The sequence below is a fragment of the Lingula anatina genome, chromosome 2 (assembly GCF_051362555.1).
Source record: "Lingula anatina isolate TDL-2025a chromosome 2, LinAna3.0, whole genome shotgun sequence".
Lineage (NCBI taxonomy): Eukaryota > Metazoa > Brachiopoda > Lingulata > Lingulida > Lingulidae > Lingula > Lingula anatina.
This window is the reverse complement of record NC_141768.1, coordinates 32,714,763-32,728,862: the sequence shown is the minus strand read 5'-3', so window position 1 is coordinate 32,728,862 and position 14,100 is coordinate 32,714,763. Positions and strand designations below refer to the sequence as shown.

The following is a 14,100-nucleotide window of genomic DNA, read 5'->3' as shown; positions in this document are numbered from 1 at the left end:
GATGTCAGGGAGATTAATCATTTGTCAACTTGCAAATTATTGATTGGCAGCAAGATATACTCATACTAATAACTAAGCATCATGCAAAATGGGCTGACATTATCTTTAAATGCAAAATTGTAATTATTTTTTCTTTGCAAGCATGAAACTTTATAAGCTTATTTAACGGAGAGAATTTATTCCTTTCTTGAATTCGTCATCTTTTAGGGTCAATTTGCCCCAGTGAAGGGCAACTACAGTCCCGAGTTCAAAGCTGTCATCAGAGATATGTTGGAGAAGGAGCCGCAGTACAGACCTTCAGCATATGAACTGATGTATAAGAAAATTCCTCCAGTAAGCTCAGCCTAATCTTGCTGAAAACATTTGGATTCATACTGCATGACAAAATCACTTTGATTAACATCTCAATCAATGCAGACGGGTGGGTTTTGTCTTAATGTCTCAGCGCTGATTCCTGCTATGTAGAGTATTTTTTTTTTTTATAAAAGAATACATGATGATGAGATTTTTTTGAGGGTGGGGATGGAGATCATGCAGTTATGAAAAAAAAGCATTATTTAAATTTTATAGAAACTAACATGGTTATGGAGAGAATTTTATTTATATATTTATTGATTTTTTTGGGAGGGGAGGTGGGGGGGGTGAAGGAGATTATTTTTGAGTTACAGAAAAAAACATTGTGTATGATTGTATAGTTAGAATTGTTTTGTTGTTGTCCAGCTAATGAAGAGGTTTCTTGACCCTATAATAGGCATAGAAGATGTAGGGGATTATTGTAGAGTTACAAAAAAAAAAGAAAAAAAAAAAACATTATTTAGCATTGTATCATCAAGATTCTTTTGTTGTTGTGCAGCTAATGGAGAGGTTTCTTGACCCTGTAACAGACATAGAAGACGACCTCACTACCTCCACTGAGAGCAGTACCATGAAGCTGAGGAAGAAAACCAGGTAAACACAAACAACACCAAAGTATTGATTTCTATATCTTGCCCAATACCCAGGCCTAGCAAGTAGTTTTTTTTTTTTTTTTTTTTTTTTTTTCTTTTTTTTTTTTTTTTTTTTTTTTTGTAATCGTTATAACATGTAGGGTTTTGTTTAAAAGGCAGATTAACACCTAAGGTGCATTCAGGGCTAGACTAACTTAAATCAGAAATATCCTTACTGCTGTCATTAAGATAATGGAATCTTTAAAAGCACACATTAAGTGATAAACATTTAAGTGCAAAATTTGTTTTTCTTGGTAATTCCAACACTTTTCTTTTTATCACTGTAGGTATATCACATCCAAAATCGTTCACAAAATTTTGATTCACAAGCTTGTTTATAAGTTCTAAAATTCAGGGTTTTGAGTCACTCTCAATAGGGAGATTCATGATGGTAAAAATAAACTTTTTTGAACTCAAAAGCAGCTTTACAGATATAACTCTTGCAGCATTTTTTGGAAAGGGGATTTTTTGTTGATAAAGGAAAAATTCTTGTTGATAAAGGGAAAATGCTGAAATGTAAGTCCAAAGGAGTGTCTGGGGGGAGGGGGGTGGGAGCGAAGAGGGTTGGTCCCAGCTGTGAGCTAATGACATCTGGTGGCATTTGAAAGAATCATTGGTTTTATTGAATCCAAGTCTGAATGCTCTTGTTAGGATTCTTTGGGTTGCATTCTCTGCTTTGCTTGTATTCAACTAAAGGTCTGTGGATTATTTTGGTGCATGATCAGTTATGCTTGGTCTGTTTTATTCAATTGAACAGCTGAAGCATTCTTGTGGCTATTATGAAAATAACATTTCTAGTTATAGAATAAGGCCACACTTTTTTATTTTTATGGATGACATCCTCTGAGTACCCCAAAATCGGTGCGAGAGGGCGAAAAAAAAAAAAACAGTCCAAAAAAAAAAAAAAACTGCTTAAGTAAAGGAATGCTGTCAGTACACAGCTGGAAACACAAATTTAACCACAGAAACACATATCAAACTAACAATATGTCTTTATCCATGCTCTCAAAATATTAAAGCATTGTGAATACTTCGTAGAAATGTAAAAAAAGTCATGAATTGATATACTTCATATTACCAAATCTATTTAAGGTTATTTCATGCATTCATTTGGTATAGCAATCAATAAAACAAATATCAATCAACAGTGTGTCTTTATTTGTATTCTCAGAATATTAAAACATTTTGAACACTTCACAGAAATGTTTAAAAAATGATGCAAAGATATGCTTAATACTACCAAATCTATTAAAGGTCATTTCAGACGATGCCATTTTGTCAACTTCAACTCACACGAAGCAGCTAAACTGTCAGGTGGCCTGTCCGACCTTCAGCCCACCAAATACCTCGACGCCCTTGTCGACCCTTCTTTCGCTACAGAAAACCTGGTATTAATGTGCTGCTTTATACAGAATGTCACAGAAATGTTTCGGCCGCCGCCAGCCTTTCGCACAATTGTAAAAAGGTGATATATCTCCATGCCCAATATCAATGGCATACCAATCCAAAACGATGGCGCCCGTTCTCTTTATGACTTTTATTGTTGTGTAATTTGAAAGTAATCCTAGAGATGAATTTGACAGCAAAGTGGCCGCATTTCCACGTGGCGAAAATACGCATGCGCAGAAAGCTCATTTCCTTGCAAATTCAATAACAACGTTTGCGACAACCGACTTCGTTGGGGGCTGGGGGGGGGCTTTTTTTTTTTTTTTTTTTTTTGGAGAACGGGCGAAAATCCGTGCGCGCGCAGGATGTCATCCATAAAATTAAAAAAGTGTGGCCTAACTGTTAATAATTTAAATATTTAATATATTATGTTATTCTATAATTAGATTTATATTTATTGAATAACATTTGAAGATTAATACAGTACCCTTTCCGATGTAATCATACAATTGATGTATTTTTGTAAGTTGCATTTCATTTAAAATGCATGAATTTTATAAAAAGTGCTTTAAGTAACAGCTTTAATTTGTTTGTTATGTTTATTTTCATTTTTGCTTTGCTTTGTTAGCTATTCACTGGATAATAGGTAAATGGATTGTGTGTTGTGAATGTTTTAACTGGCACTAACTTACCCATATTCTAAAAAAAAATGCCTCCAAGCATTGTTTCAGCAGGTGTCTTCTTTTTACCCTTTATTCAAAACTTTTTGTTTTTATCTTTTTCTTTTAATTGAAAGGAAATGAATAAGTGCACAGCTGACCAAAACGTTTTAGCTCTTAATCTAGCAAAATTTGTTTTCATCACAGCTCTCCAAAGTGAATTAGTTGCTTAAGTGAAAACAATTAACCATTATTACTGGAAATGAATTATTTATTGGAATGAAAGTAATTCTGTTTGGTCTTTGTTACATGTAGCAACTCTGCAGTAAATAGGTAAAGTGATGTAACAACTGAAGTGATGATGATGTGATAAATACTTTTTATTGGCTTTGTTTTTTCTCTTTAAATAGTTTTCTTCTTTTTCATTTGAGTGACTATTATAGCAAAATTTTTCTGTATATTAATTAAGTGTCCTTTTCCTCTTTACTATTGTCGTGTTCTTGTAGATTTTTCTGAAAATAGATATTGTGACACAGTGATGCAGTTTGATTTGAAAATAAAGTTTCCTTTATTATGATGTTATTAACATTATTATAATATACTAGGGATGTTGCAAAAATATTTTCTTGTTCTAGGAAACAGATTTCATCCATTTGATTTTAACTGCAGTTATTTTGCACAAACATTCAAGGGGTGAAAGTGATATTTATGAATATCAGATTTCCTGTGTTAAGAGCAGTAACTAGTCTTTTGAGTCAAATTCAGGCATGTATTGCCTGTGACATTAAATCAAACAAATATCACCCCTGACATATAGTAACATATATTTGGTAAAAATACAGAAAGATGATTTCAAGAAATTAAAAAAGGTTTTATGATATACTTGTTCATAGAGTGTTATGCTTGTTTTTAAACATTCAATTAAAATATTTTTAAAAGCCTGTGCTGTTCAGTCTTTTGTAGCATTTAATAAATAACGATAAATGATAATATTTCTATAGTAGAATTCCAATATGTCAATTATTTGAGAATACAAAATTAAGAGTGTGTGTCTTTTTATTTCAGGTCAGTTTTATATTACCTAGAGACGTGGGACATGAAACTTCACCCAGTTGATCTTCCAGCCAAAGTCAGGATAAGAGAGGTAGACATTTTTTTGCTGGGTTGTTTACGTCATTTTCACACATACACATTCTAAGTCTAACTGTCATATAAAACGTAATTGCTCAGTATGGTATTAAAAGACACAGAGTGAGCGTTTGGCCTTTTTAAAAGTAACAAAAAATGAAATTTCAACACATTTTACTTAATCACCAAGATATACCATATTAAAAAACATTCACTAAATTTTGATCCATAAACCCTTTTTATAGTTCTGTTGTCTAGATTTTGAGTCAACCTCAAATTGGATATAGATGACAAAATGAGTAACATAAAACTCCACCTGGAAATGAGGTTTATGGATTGTTCTTTTCTCAGTGGTTTTGAATAGGTTATAAAGGGAAAATTGCTATTTCTAGTCTAAATTAATATCCTTGTGAGCATGGTCTTTGATTAATGTATTTTCCAGTAATTCTACCTAATGATTAGTATTAATGCCCCAGGATTAGCTACTGCAGTGGTAATAAAATGCTGACCTTTTTTTAATAGTCTAAGATATAAGAATCATATGAATGCAAATTATTCGTGTCACAAATGAATTCATAACATACAGAACAAGTTATAAAGTCTTTGATGACAACAACCCTTTTTTTCCTCTTTTCATTTTCCCGTAGATTGCTGTTGGTGCTGATCATGTGATTGTAGTGACCAATGAGAGAGTAGTTTACACATGGGGTGAAGGGGGCAAAGGTCAGCTAGGACATGGTGATCAAGAGTCTCTAACTAAACCAGAAATGGTAGAGGCGCTAAAGGGGAAGTCAATTACAAGGTACTAGGTTACTAAAAAGTGTGCTACTAAAGAGTTGAATCATTGACACTTTTCTTCCATATCTTAGAGCTTCACTGACAGATCAAAGATTTTGCTATGGGTGTGTGGGGGGGGGGGGGCATAAAGACTGCTTCATTTACAAATATGAAACAATAGATGAGGGCATTTTTAAAGTGTAACATATGCCCCCCCCCCCCCCTCCCCACCTCTTATCTGGATCCACCATTGAACCCAGTAAATTCTTTTTCTATAAATTTCAGTGATGTGAAAAAGTGATGTGTTCAAGATGTATCTCCTATTCCAGGGCGTGCTGTGGGGATTGTTTCAGTGTATTTGCCAGTGATAATGGCATCATCATGACATGTGGGGATGGTTCTAATGGCTGTCTGGGCCACGGAGACTGGTACTCCAACTCCAGACCAAGGCTTATAGAAGCTCTCCTCAGGTACAGTTTACACATTATAGAGGCTCTCCTCAGGCACGGTTTACACATTCTACAGGTTCTCCTCAAGTACATTTTACACATTCTACAGGCTCTGAGGTATAGTTTACACATTCTACAGGTTCTCCTCAGGTACATTTTACACATTCTACAGGCTCTGGGGTACAGTTTACACATTCTACAGGCTCTCCTCAGGTTCATTTTACATATTCTACAGGAATCCCACAGGTGCAGTTTACTACAGGTTTTCCTCAGGCACAGTTTACACTTTATGGAAGCTCTCTTCAGGTACAGTTTACACATTCTACAGGTTCTCCTCAGGTACATTTCACACATTCTACAGTTTCTCCTCAGATACACTTTACACATTATAGAGGCTCTCCTCAGATACAGTTTACACATTATAGAGACTCTCCTCAGATACAGTTTACACATTATAGAGACTCTCCTCAGGTACAGTTTACACATTCTATAGGTTTTCCTCAGGTACATTTTACAAATTCTACAGGTTCTGCTCAGGTACATTTTACACATTATAGAGGCTCTCCTCAGGTACATTTTACACATTATAGAGGCTCTCCTCAAGTACAGTTTACACATTATAGAGGCTCTCCTCAGGTACGGTTTACACATTCTACAGGTTCTCCTCAAGTACATTTTACACATTCTACAGGCTCTGAGGTACAGTTTACACATTCTACAGGCTCTGGGGTACAGTTTACACATTCTACAGGCTCTCCTCAGGTTCATTTTACACATTCTACAGGAATCCCACAGGTGCAGTTTAATACAGGTTTTCCTTAGGCACAGTTTACACATTATGGAAGCTCTCTTCAGGTACAGTTTACACATTCTACAGGTTCTCCTCAGGTACATTTCACACATTCTACAGTTTCTCCTCAGGTACAGTTTACACATTATAGAGGCTCTCCTCAGGTACAGTTTACACATTATAGAGACTCTCCTCAGGTACAGTTTACACATTCTACAGGTTTTCCTCAGGTACATTTTACACATTCTACAGGTTCTCCTCAGGTACAGTTTACACATTATAGAGACTCTCCTCAGGTACAGTTTACACATTCTACAGGTTTTCCTCAGGTACATTTTACACATTCTTCAGGCATTCCTCAGGTGCAGTTTACTACAGGTTCTCCTCAGGTACATTTTACACATTCTACAGGCTCTGGGGTACAGTTTACACATTCTACAGGCTCTTCTTAGGTTCATTTTACACATTCTACAGGAATCCCACAGGTGCAGTTTACTACAGGTTTTCCTAAGGCACAGTTTACACATTATGGAAGCTCTCTTCAGGTACAGTTTACACATTCTACAGGTTCTCCTCAGGTACATTTCACACATTCTACAGTTTCTCCTCAGGTACATTTTAGTGTTGATGTAATTGTTCTCATTTCAGTGTTGACGTCTCCTCAGTGGCTTGTGGTCCGCACCATGTGGTCGTGGTGGGTGGAGATGGTGAGATCTTCTCCTGGGGCAAAGGCAGTCACGGCAGGCTAGGCCATGGCAATGAGGAGGACTGGTAAGGATTGTGGCCCGTACTGGCACAGTGCTGCCATCTACCTTCAGGGCTGATAGTGTCAGAGGTCAAATGCCAATGTCATCATTATAAAGATGTTGATAAAAAGTGTATTATTCCTAGGATAGAAGATATATTTTGGGTCCAAGGTTATTCTTATTCTTTTTGACTGTGAGGCATGATGTTTAATGTCTTCATCAATTGGCCATGAAAAAGTTATTTCACTTAATAATTTTTTTTTTTAAGATGCAAAAGATAATTTATATGCCTTTTTGTTCTTTTAAGGAAACAAATGGTTTTAGTTTTACTAGTTGTAATAATATCTGATAAGCATTTGGGTTCTAATGTTATTATTAAAAATGAAAAAAATTTCGTCTTTCATATTCAATTTTCTTTCATGAGTGATAGAGAGAAAAGAAAAGAGAGAATAAAAGAAGGAAACTAACCGTACTGAGATGATTTTAGATTCTGTTCTGCTCCTTTCAGTGCCCAACCCATGCAGGTGAAAATCACAGAACCTATGATGGTGCGGGAGGTGTTTTGTGGTGTGGATGGCACCATGCTACTGACAGATGTGGGCAGTGTGCTGGCATTTGGGAACAATGAATACAATAAACTGGGACTTAACAACAGGCAGGGGTTCCTCATGGCTATGAAGAACATATTTGCAAAGGTCAGTCTTTGACCCCATTCCCATAGATATTTAGATCGATCTATCCCCCTGGGGAGTCTCACTAGATTGGTGTCAGCTTAACAAGCTTAAATGTCTGTCCCGCCTACTAAAAGCTGTAAGGGGGTAATTAACTATGGTGCGCGCTTGGCTGACTGCAATTTAGCGTGAACCCCCAGGGAGTTAGGGCGATCTAAATCTAAATCTCTGGATCGATCTAAATCTCTGGGAATGCACTCTTTGAGAATGTTTAGGAATCTTGTTTTCTCTGTGTAAGTATTCTTGTTTATGTCAATTGTTCATTTTTATTCAGAAAAAAAAAGAATATTTAGTCTTGAAGAGTAAAAAAACATATTTCATACAGTATAGTCTATGACATAGATGCCATAGACATAATTGTATCAAAAAATATCTAAGTTGATTTACCTGCATAACTCTATAATACTCCAATCTTTATTTCGATCTTTGGTTATTTGCAAAAAAGTTTAGGTTCATTAATGCAGTCAATATTTCCGTGAATCTTTTCAGACTGAGGTCGAAGAGGTGAAGGCTCCTACCATTGTGCGAGCCCTCACCAACCACCGAGTGATCAATGCGTCTTTGGGTCCCAAGCACAGTGCAGTCCTGGTGGAGCCAGGGCATGTGTATACGTTTGGAAAGAATGCCGAGGGTCAGCTGGGGACAGGAAACACAAAGCAGCAAAATGCACCAATCAAAGTGAAAGCCATGGATGGGAAAGTGGTCTCGGTAAGCCATTGAGCTGGAGTCTGTGATTGAGACAGCTTTGTGGCGAGTTTGGTGAAATTGAGTGAGAATTATGAAGCAATTTAATAATTTATGTGAAACGGTCTTGAAAGGGAAAAAATGAAATTCTGTGTCCACCTCTCAATTGTATAATTCATTTTTACTTGAAGATTTTTTCTCATTAATGGATGATTGAAATAACCTTAACTCTCTGTTCCATATTAAAACATTTAAATAATAATAACTAGAAAATTAATGTTATCAGTGTTTTCACTGTAGCTTCAAAAATAGTGACTTTGCACGCAGTTTGTGTATGTAATTTTCCAGTCTCTGCATTACAGTCTCTGCGTTTCCAATCTATATACCATCAGCAAAAGAGACACTCAGTACACTCTTTTTCCTGCCTAATATAAGAAATTTGGGTCAATCATTTCTGATTTTAGAGAGCAAGATGTGGTGACATGTATACAGCAGTCAGTACTTCAGACAATGAATTCTACTTTTGGGGAACACGCTTTAAAACTCCGCCCACCGCCATGGATGACACACAGAGAAGTACCAACAGTATTAATGACATTGCAGACACAAAAACTTCAGAGAGTGGAAATGCAAGTCGTCCTAACTCCAGCAAACCGTCTCACTCTCGGCAGCCTAGTATGTCCAGTATGAAGAGCCTCAACAGTTCCAATGAAATTGCTCAGGAAAAACTGTCACTCACCAGTAGGGGAGGTAGGTTATTTAAATGATTAGCTTTAAACTTTAAGGTAAAAAAATATTTTGCATTAAAGCAGCGCAAGCCAGTTACTATAAGTTACTATAAGTAACTGGCTCGCGCTGCCAGTAATTACGCCGCGGGATATTCAGGGCACAGACCGTGATCATAAGATACCGCAAATAGAAAATAGATTTTTAGAAAATAGACTTTCCATGTGAACGAAGCCTAAGCCAGGGAACTGACTTAAGTTGTTTTTTTTTTTTTTAACCTGGGTCAGTTCACTTCTCTGGTCATTCCAGGTTCTGCTGGGTCCACTGCAGTGGAGTCCACTGTGGTCCCTCCATTTAGTGACCGTCAGCTGAGTAATGACAGTGTGGTATCTCAATCTCAGGACCTACTCAATACTAGCCATGATAGTGGGACAAGCACATCTCGGGGATTTAGACCTATCAGTAAGTGGCTGAAAGCGAAGAGGTTTATAGAAAAACATATGCAGTTCACTTTCGTAATCATTAATTCATTCATTTATTCAGTACATTCCATGCAAGTTGGGGTAATTTTGTGTGAATTTAGACCCTAGTCACAGTTATGGTATTTAGCTATGGGATTACACTATACATTCTATTTTATGACATGCTAAAAACTTTTTTTATTCCAGAAAAAGATAACTTTCAGATGTATTATTATTGATGTTTTTGCTTTAATTATTCACATTGTGAGAAACAGTCGTGAAAGTGCAGCGAAGGGCTTAATTGCTGATTTGTACATTTGGAATTTAAACAAGAAATCTTATGATGTAAAATCTAAAGTGTGAAATCAACACTGAAGAAGAGTGTAAATTACAAGCTAAGAAATATAAGACACGTCTGTATTTTCCTATCTTCCAATTATGAATTAGTGTATTACAATGGCCAAAGCTGACTCACTGCATCTTTTTAATTGCCTTATAATTAGGTAGCACACCACGCCGCCTTAACAGTGCCGGCACCAACAGTGGATCTGGAACAGCCAGAGACAAGACACGTGAGAAGGAGCAGGAGAAAGAGAAAGAACTGAATAAGGATGAGACTGACCTGGTCCTACAACCAACACATTTACTTATGTGAGTCTTTGATATACCCATATTTTTCATGATTATATTGAATCAAGGTACAAAATTATTGTTAGGACACTGAACTTATTGTCACTGTTTTAAGACTGTGTTACTTGAATTTTCACCTTACGTTTTAATAAGAATGAATGGACTACATTTTAAATAGTGAATTTTGAAATCTTTATAAAGAAATAAGTATTACCATTTCCATGTGAAATGTTTAATTGTACACTAGCTTTGAACTGTGAAATTAAATTTATGACTTGCAACAAACTTGGACATCTATGCTTATACCTATTTGCATTTGAAACCTTCAGTTTATTTCTTATCACAAATTCTTGTGGGTAATGGTTTTAACACATATGTAGTGTAAATAAACTGATTATTACTACTACTACCAATATTCATACCACGTTTAGCCTGGTACCTGTCAGATTTTAGGGTGATTCAATTCATTTTCACATTTGTAATTTGTTATCTATGTTCAACCAAAAAATTTTTTTAGAACTTTTGATTTTATATATATTTGCCTTTCAGATCTGCCTCAATTCTCTTAAAGCTGAATGTCATATTGTCCCAGCTTCAAGCACTTGCGTAGTATAAACACAGCATTGATTCTGAACCACTCTATTTTTACTCTTTGTCTTTATTTTTGCAGGCTCAATGTTACTTCTGATGGTGCATCAGCAGATACAGTACTGCTGTCTAACTTTTGTTGCCACGGTGAAAATCTCTTTGTTCAGGTTGAAACAACGGCCCCTCCACCCAAGAAGAAAATGAAGAAAAAGAAGTCATTTAGGTAGGAAGTGACTTCAGTGAAACCTGTAGATTCTACAATCAAACTACAAAAAAAAGATAAATATTTAGCCAATTTTTTCTTTATTTGAGAATATAATTAGCAAGAAGAAAAATAATGGTAATTTGATTTGCACTTTATGAAAAGTGTTATTTTTGAATTTGCACCCAATGTGCTTACAGAGTATTGTTTTACTACGAACATTTATTTTTCCTTGATAATGTCAGGAAAAGAATCAGCACCAATACATTGGAAGTTCCTGAAAAAATATACAGCAGGGATACTGTGGATGAATATTCCTCAGAAACTTCAGAAATGGACACATATGGCACTGTAAGTTGAATATAAAAATGTTGAGTATAAAAATCACACCATGAGCATTAAATCTTTATGTATTTCCCTGGAAGTTTTAAAACTTCCCTTAATCACCAAGGTATACCATATCTAAAACTGTTCACAAAATTTAGATCTATCTTCAAATATCTGTGTATATAAATTTTTGAATTCTCTATATCTGTTTGTGTCATCACCACCACGAAGTCATCGTTGTTGATGTCATATCTGATACATTGGTTTGCTCATAACTACTCAATCATTTTTTGTTTTGCTTGATATTAACTCTGTGATTTTGTTTGGTAAAATGTAGGCAGAGTTCATAATACAGCATGATCAGATTATTGTTTCTAAAGTTATTGGATTATTTATGTTTTTTTACACATTAATGCTAAATTTACAAGTGTGTGTGTGTGTGTGTGTGTGTGTGTGTGTTTTAAATGCCCAAAAAATCATATATTTGATTTACTTCAGATTTGCGAATAAACTTTCTTATTAATGAGGGCAGGTAGAGTTTGAAAAGAAGGGTGATTGATTAAAGTGAGCTTTTGTTAAATGTCTGTGTTGTTGCCGCTTTATCTGTCTAGTTCGAGTTCTAAGTTTCTAATTTTGTTGTCACTCTTCTAATGGAAATGAGGGATGGTAAATTTCACTTCTGACACTGAAAGTTAGATATATAGAGCTTGAAAAAGGACTTGCAGATTATGTCCTTAATGTTTTTTGATAGGATAACCCATTGTCACAGTGGTAAAGGGAAAACTGCTGAAAGTTCCAGGATATGAATTTTTTACTATATAAAGGTTTAGTGCACATTGTATGCCTACTCCAGCATAGTGTTCCCACAAACGAATATCAGGTGCTGTTGGTTTTTTTGCATTCAGCATGTACAAGTCAAATGTTTATTATCTTATTTATAGAAACATTTGGCAGGCAGCGAAGGTAAAGTCTGCGAGAGCAGTAGAAATGTGGCTGGCAGTACAGATTACCATGGAGACAGTGTGGTGAATATCCAACTGTTTGATGGCTTGTGGTGTTGTAGATAGTTAATTGGATTCATTTTTTTTCTGATAGCTAGTTTTTGAGCTGCAGTTTTCTTTTCAGTGCACCTACCTGTTGTAAGCTGACTTTTTTAGTGTGTGTTAGCATTTTTTGAGTGTTTGAAATGATTCAACGAACACATTTTAATATACACTAGCACATGTACTGTTTTATCTTTTCGTGAAATAGATTTTTCAGTGTCTTTTATGTAATAGTGGTAGAAAAGTAAATTGTTTCTAAACCTGTTTTTCTACCCAAGACGTATGAAGTCTCTCTCTATGTTTTCTGAACTGTGTCAAGCTTTTGCAACTCCACTGCCCCATCTACCATGATATCCTAGCTGCTGGAGTTCACATCAACGAGTCAGTTGTGTGATCAAGTCCCTTTGGAGATGGGTCAAGTTGTCATGCCTCATCAGTAGAAAAACATGTTCAGCCTCTTTGTAAAGAACTTACTTTTTTACCAGTTTAAAACTTTAATCGAAATTTTGTGTTGCTTAAATGAATTGAATAGGGTATAGAAAAGTAGTCTCCATTGTTAGTTTTATAGATATGTCATATAATCATTTAGCTGGCACAAAAGTGGACACTTTCATTGCAAGGTCTTGATTTATTATTATTTTTTTTTATTTATTTTTTGATGCCATCAGCCTAGAGCTCAGTACTGGTGTTTTGCTACAAAAGCTTATTGATGTTGTCAAGAGTGTGCTTTTTACATAATGCGTTGAATTCTATTTTACTCATCTAATAGTACCTATGCTTTAATGAATCAATATATTAAATCATTTAATGAAGTTGGGATAATTATGATATGTTTTTTTACATTTCTGTAGATTCAAGAAACACACATAGAAAGAATTGTATAATTGTTCCATACTTCAGGAAAGCAGTTGATGCAAACAGACCATGGCTAAATGACTGTTAAAAAACTATAATGTGAAAAATATTTTTAACGGTTGCAACAAATGTATAGTTATCTTCAATGTTCCCTCAGATTCCTGCCTGGATAAAGAATGAGCTTGCTCTCTCAGAGATGGATATCAAAGATGGTAATGAGCCAGATGACACAACTGACCAATCAGATGAGGATATTCCTGGAAAAATGCTGGACTCTTCCAGGTCTAGTATTCAGGTCAACAAGGACCTCAAACCAGGTACAGAATTCTACGATGTACTTATTATTCTGAGGAAAATCATTTTAAAGACTTTGTAGGATTTTATTGAAATATTGTCATAATGGTAGATTATGTTTTGAAATAATTATACTTGAGTTCCAATAATTTTTTCCACAATTTTTAAATTTTTTCCAGATAAAAAGAAAAGTGTGGATAAGAGTGGCACAGGGAGCAAAAAGAATGGAGGGAAATTAAAGGTGGGTATACAGAATTAGTTTTTTTTTGTTTGTTTGTTTTGTTTAAAAAATGGACATCATTTACGGCAAATGATATATTAGGCTAAGAGAGATTCAACAAGACCTTTCCTGGTAGCTTTTAAATTACTACCCAAAGGAACACTAAAGAAACGTAGTGTTATTCTTTGAAAAATGATTTATGATATAGTCTATGTTGTTTTTTTAATTGTACAGGAGTCTGTGATATTCAAAGATGACCATAGGCCACATGCACTCCAGGTGCGTGGCAGTTCTTCTGGAGTGGAGAGCGGTGTGGAGTTCACCCCTGTGGATCCCATGTCTAGTAGTAGCTCCAGTGATAACCTACAAGGAGCAATCAGGTAGTGATAAAATTATTGGCACAAGGGACATCTTAACT

General features: G+C 35.4%; 1 protein-coding gene across 4 annotated transcripts in view; it reads left to right on the top strand.

Annotated features, from left to right (window-relative positions):
* Positions 1 to 14,100, top strand: part of LOC106169506 (uncharacterized) — a 33,523-nt gene that overhangs the window by 15,764 nt on the left and 3,659 nt on the right. The window contains exons 13-30 of one of the 4 annotated variants that reach the window (XM_087004171.1): positions 208 to 333; positions 854 to 948; positions 3,001 to 3,018; positions 4,097 to 4,175; positions 4,807 to 4,961; positions 5,266 to 5,406; positions 6,824 to 6,946; positions 7,430 to 7,616; positions 8,142 to 8,360; positions 8,801 to 9,086; positions 9,372 to 9,524; positions 10,027 to 10,174; positions 10,824 to 10,964; positions 11,189 to 11,294; positions 12,212 to 12,295; positions 13,326 to 13,485; positions 13,642 to 13,703; positions 13,917 to 14,062. In XM_087004171.1, coding sequence (XP_086860297.1) covers positions 208 to 333; positions 854 to 948; positions 3,001 to 3,018; positions 4,097 to 4,175; positions 4,807 to 4,961; positions 5,266 to 5,406; positions 6,824 to 6,946; positions 7,430 to 7,616; positions 8,142 to 8,360; positions 8,801 to 9,086; positions 9,372 to 9,524; positions 10,027 to 10,174; positions 10,824 to 10,964; positions 11,189 to 11,294; positions 12,212 to 12,295; positions 13,326 to 13,485; positions 13,642 to 13,703; positions 13,917 to 14,062 — 2,429 coding nt within the window. The remainder of the gene's footprint in view (positions 1 to 207; positions 334 to 853; positions 949 to 3,000; positions 3,019 to 4,096; positions 4,176 to 4,806; positions 4,962 to 5,265; positions 5,407 to 6,823; positions 6,947 to 7,429; positions 7,617 to 8,141; positions 8,361 to 8,800; positions 9,087 to 9,371; positions 9,525 to 10,026; positions 10,175 to 10,823; positions 10,965 to 11,188; positions 11,295 to 12,211; positions 12,296 to 13,325; positions 13,486 to 13,641; positions 13,704 to 13,916; positions 14,063 to 14,100) is intronic. The other 3 variants (XM_087004172.1, XM_087004173.1, XM_087004174.1) reach the window with 3 other exon arrangements.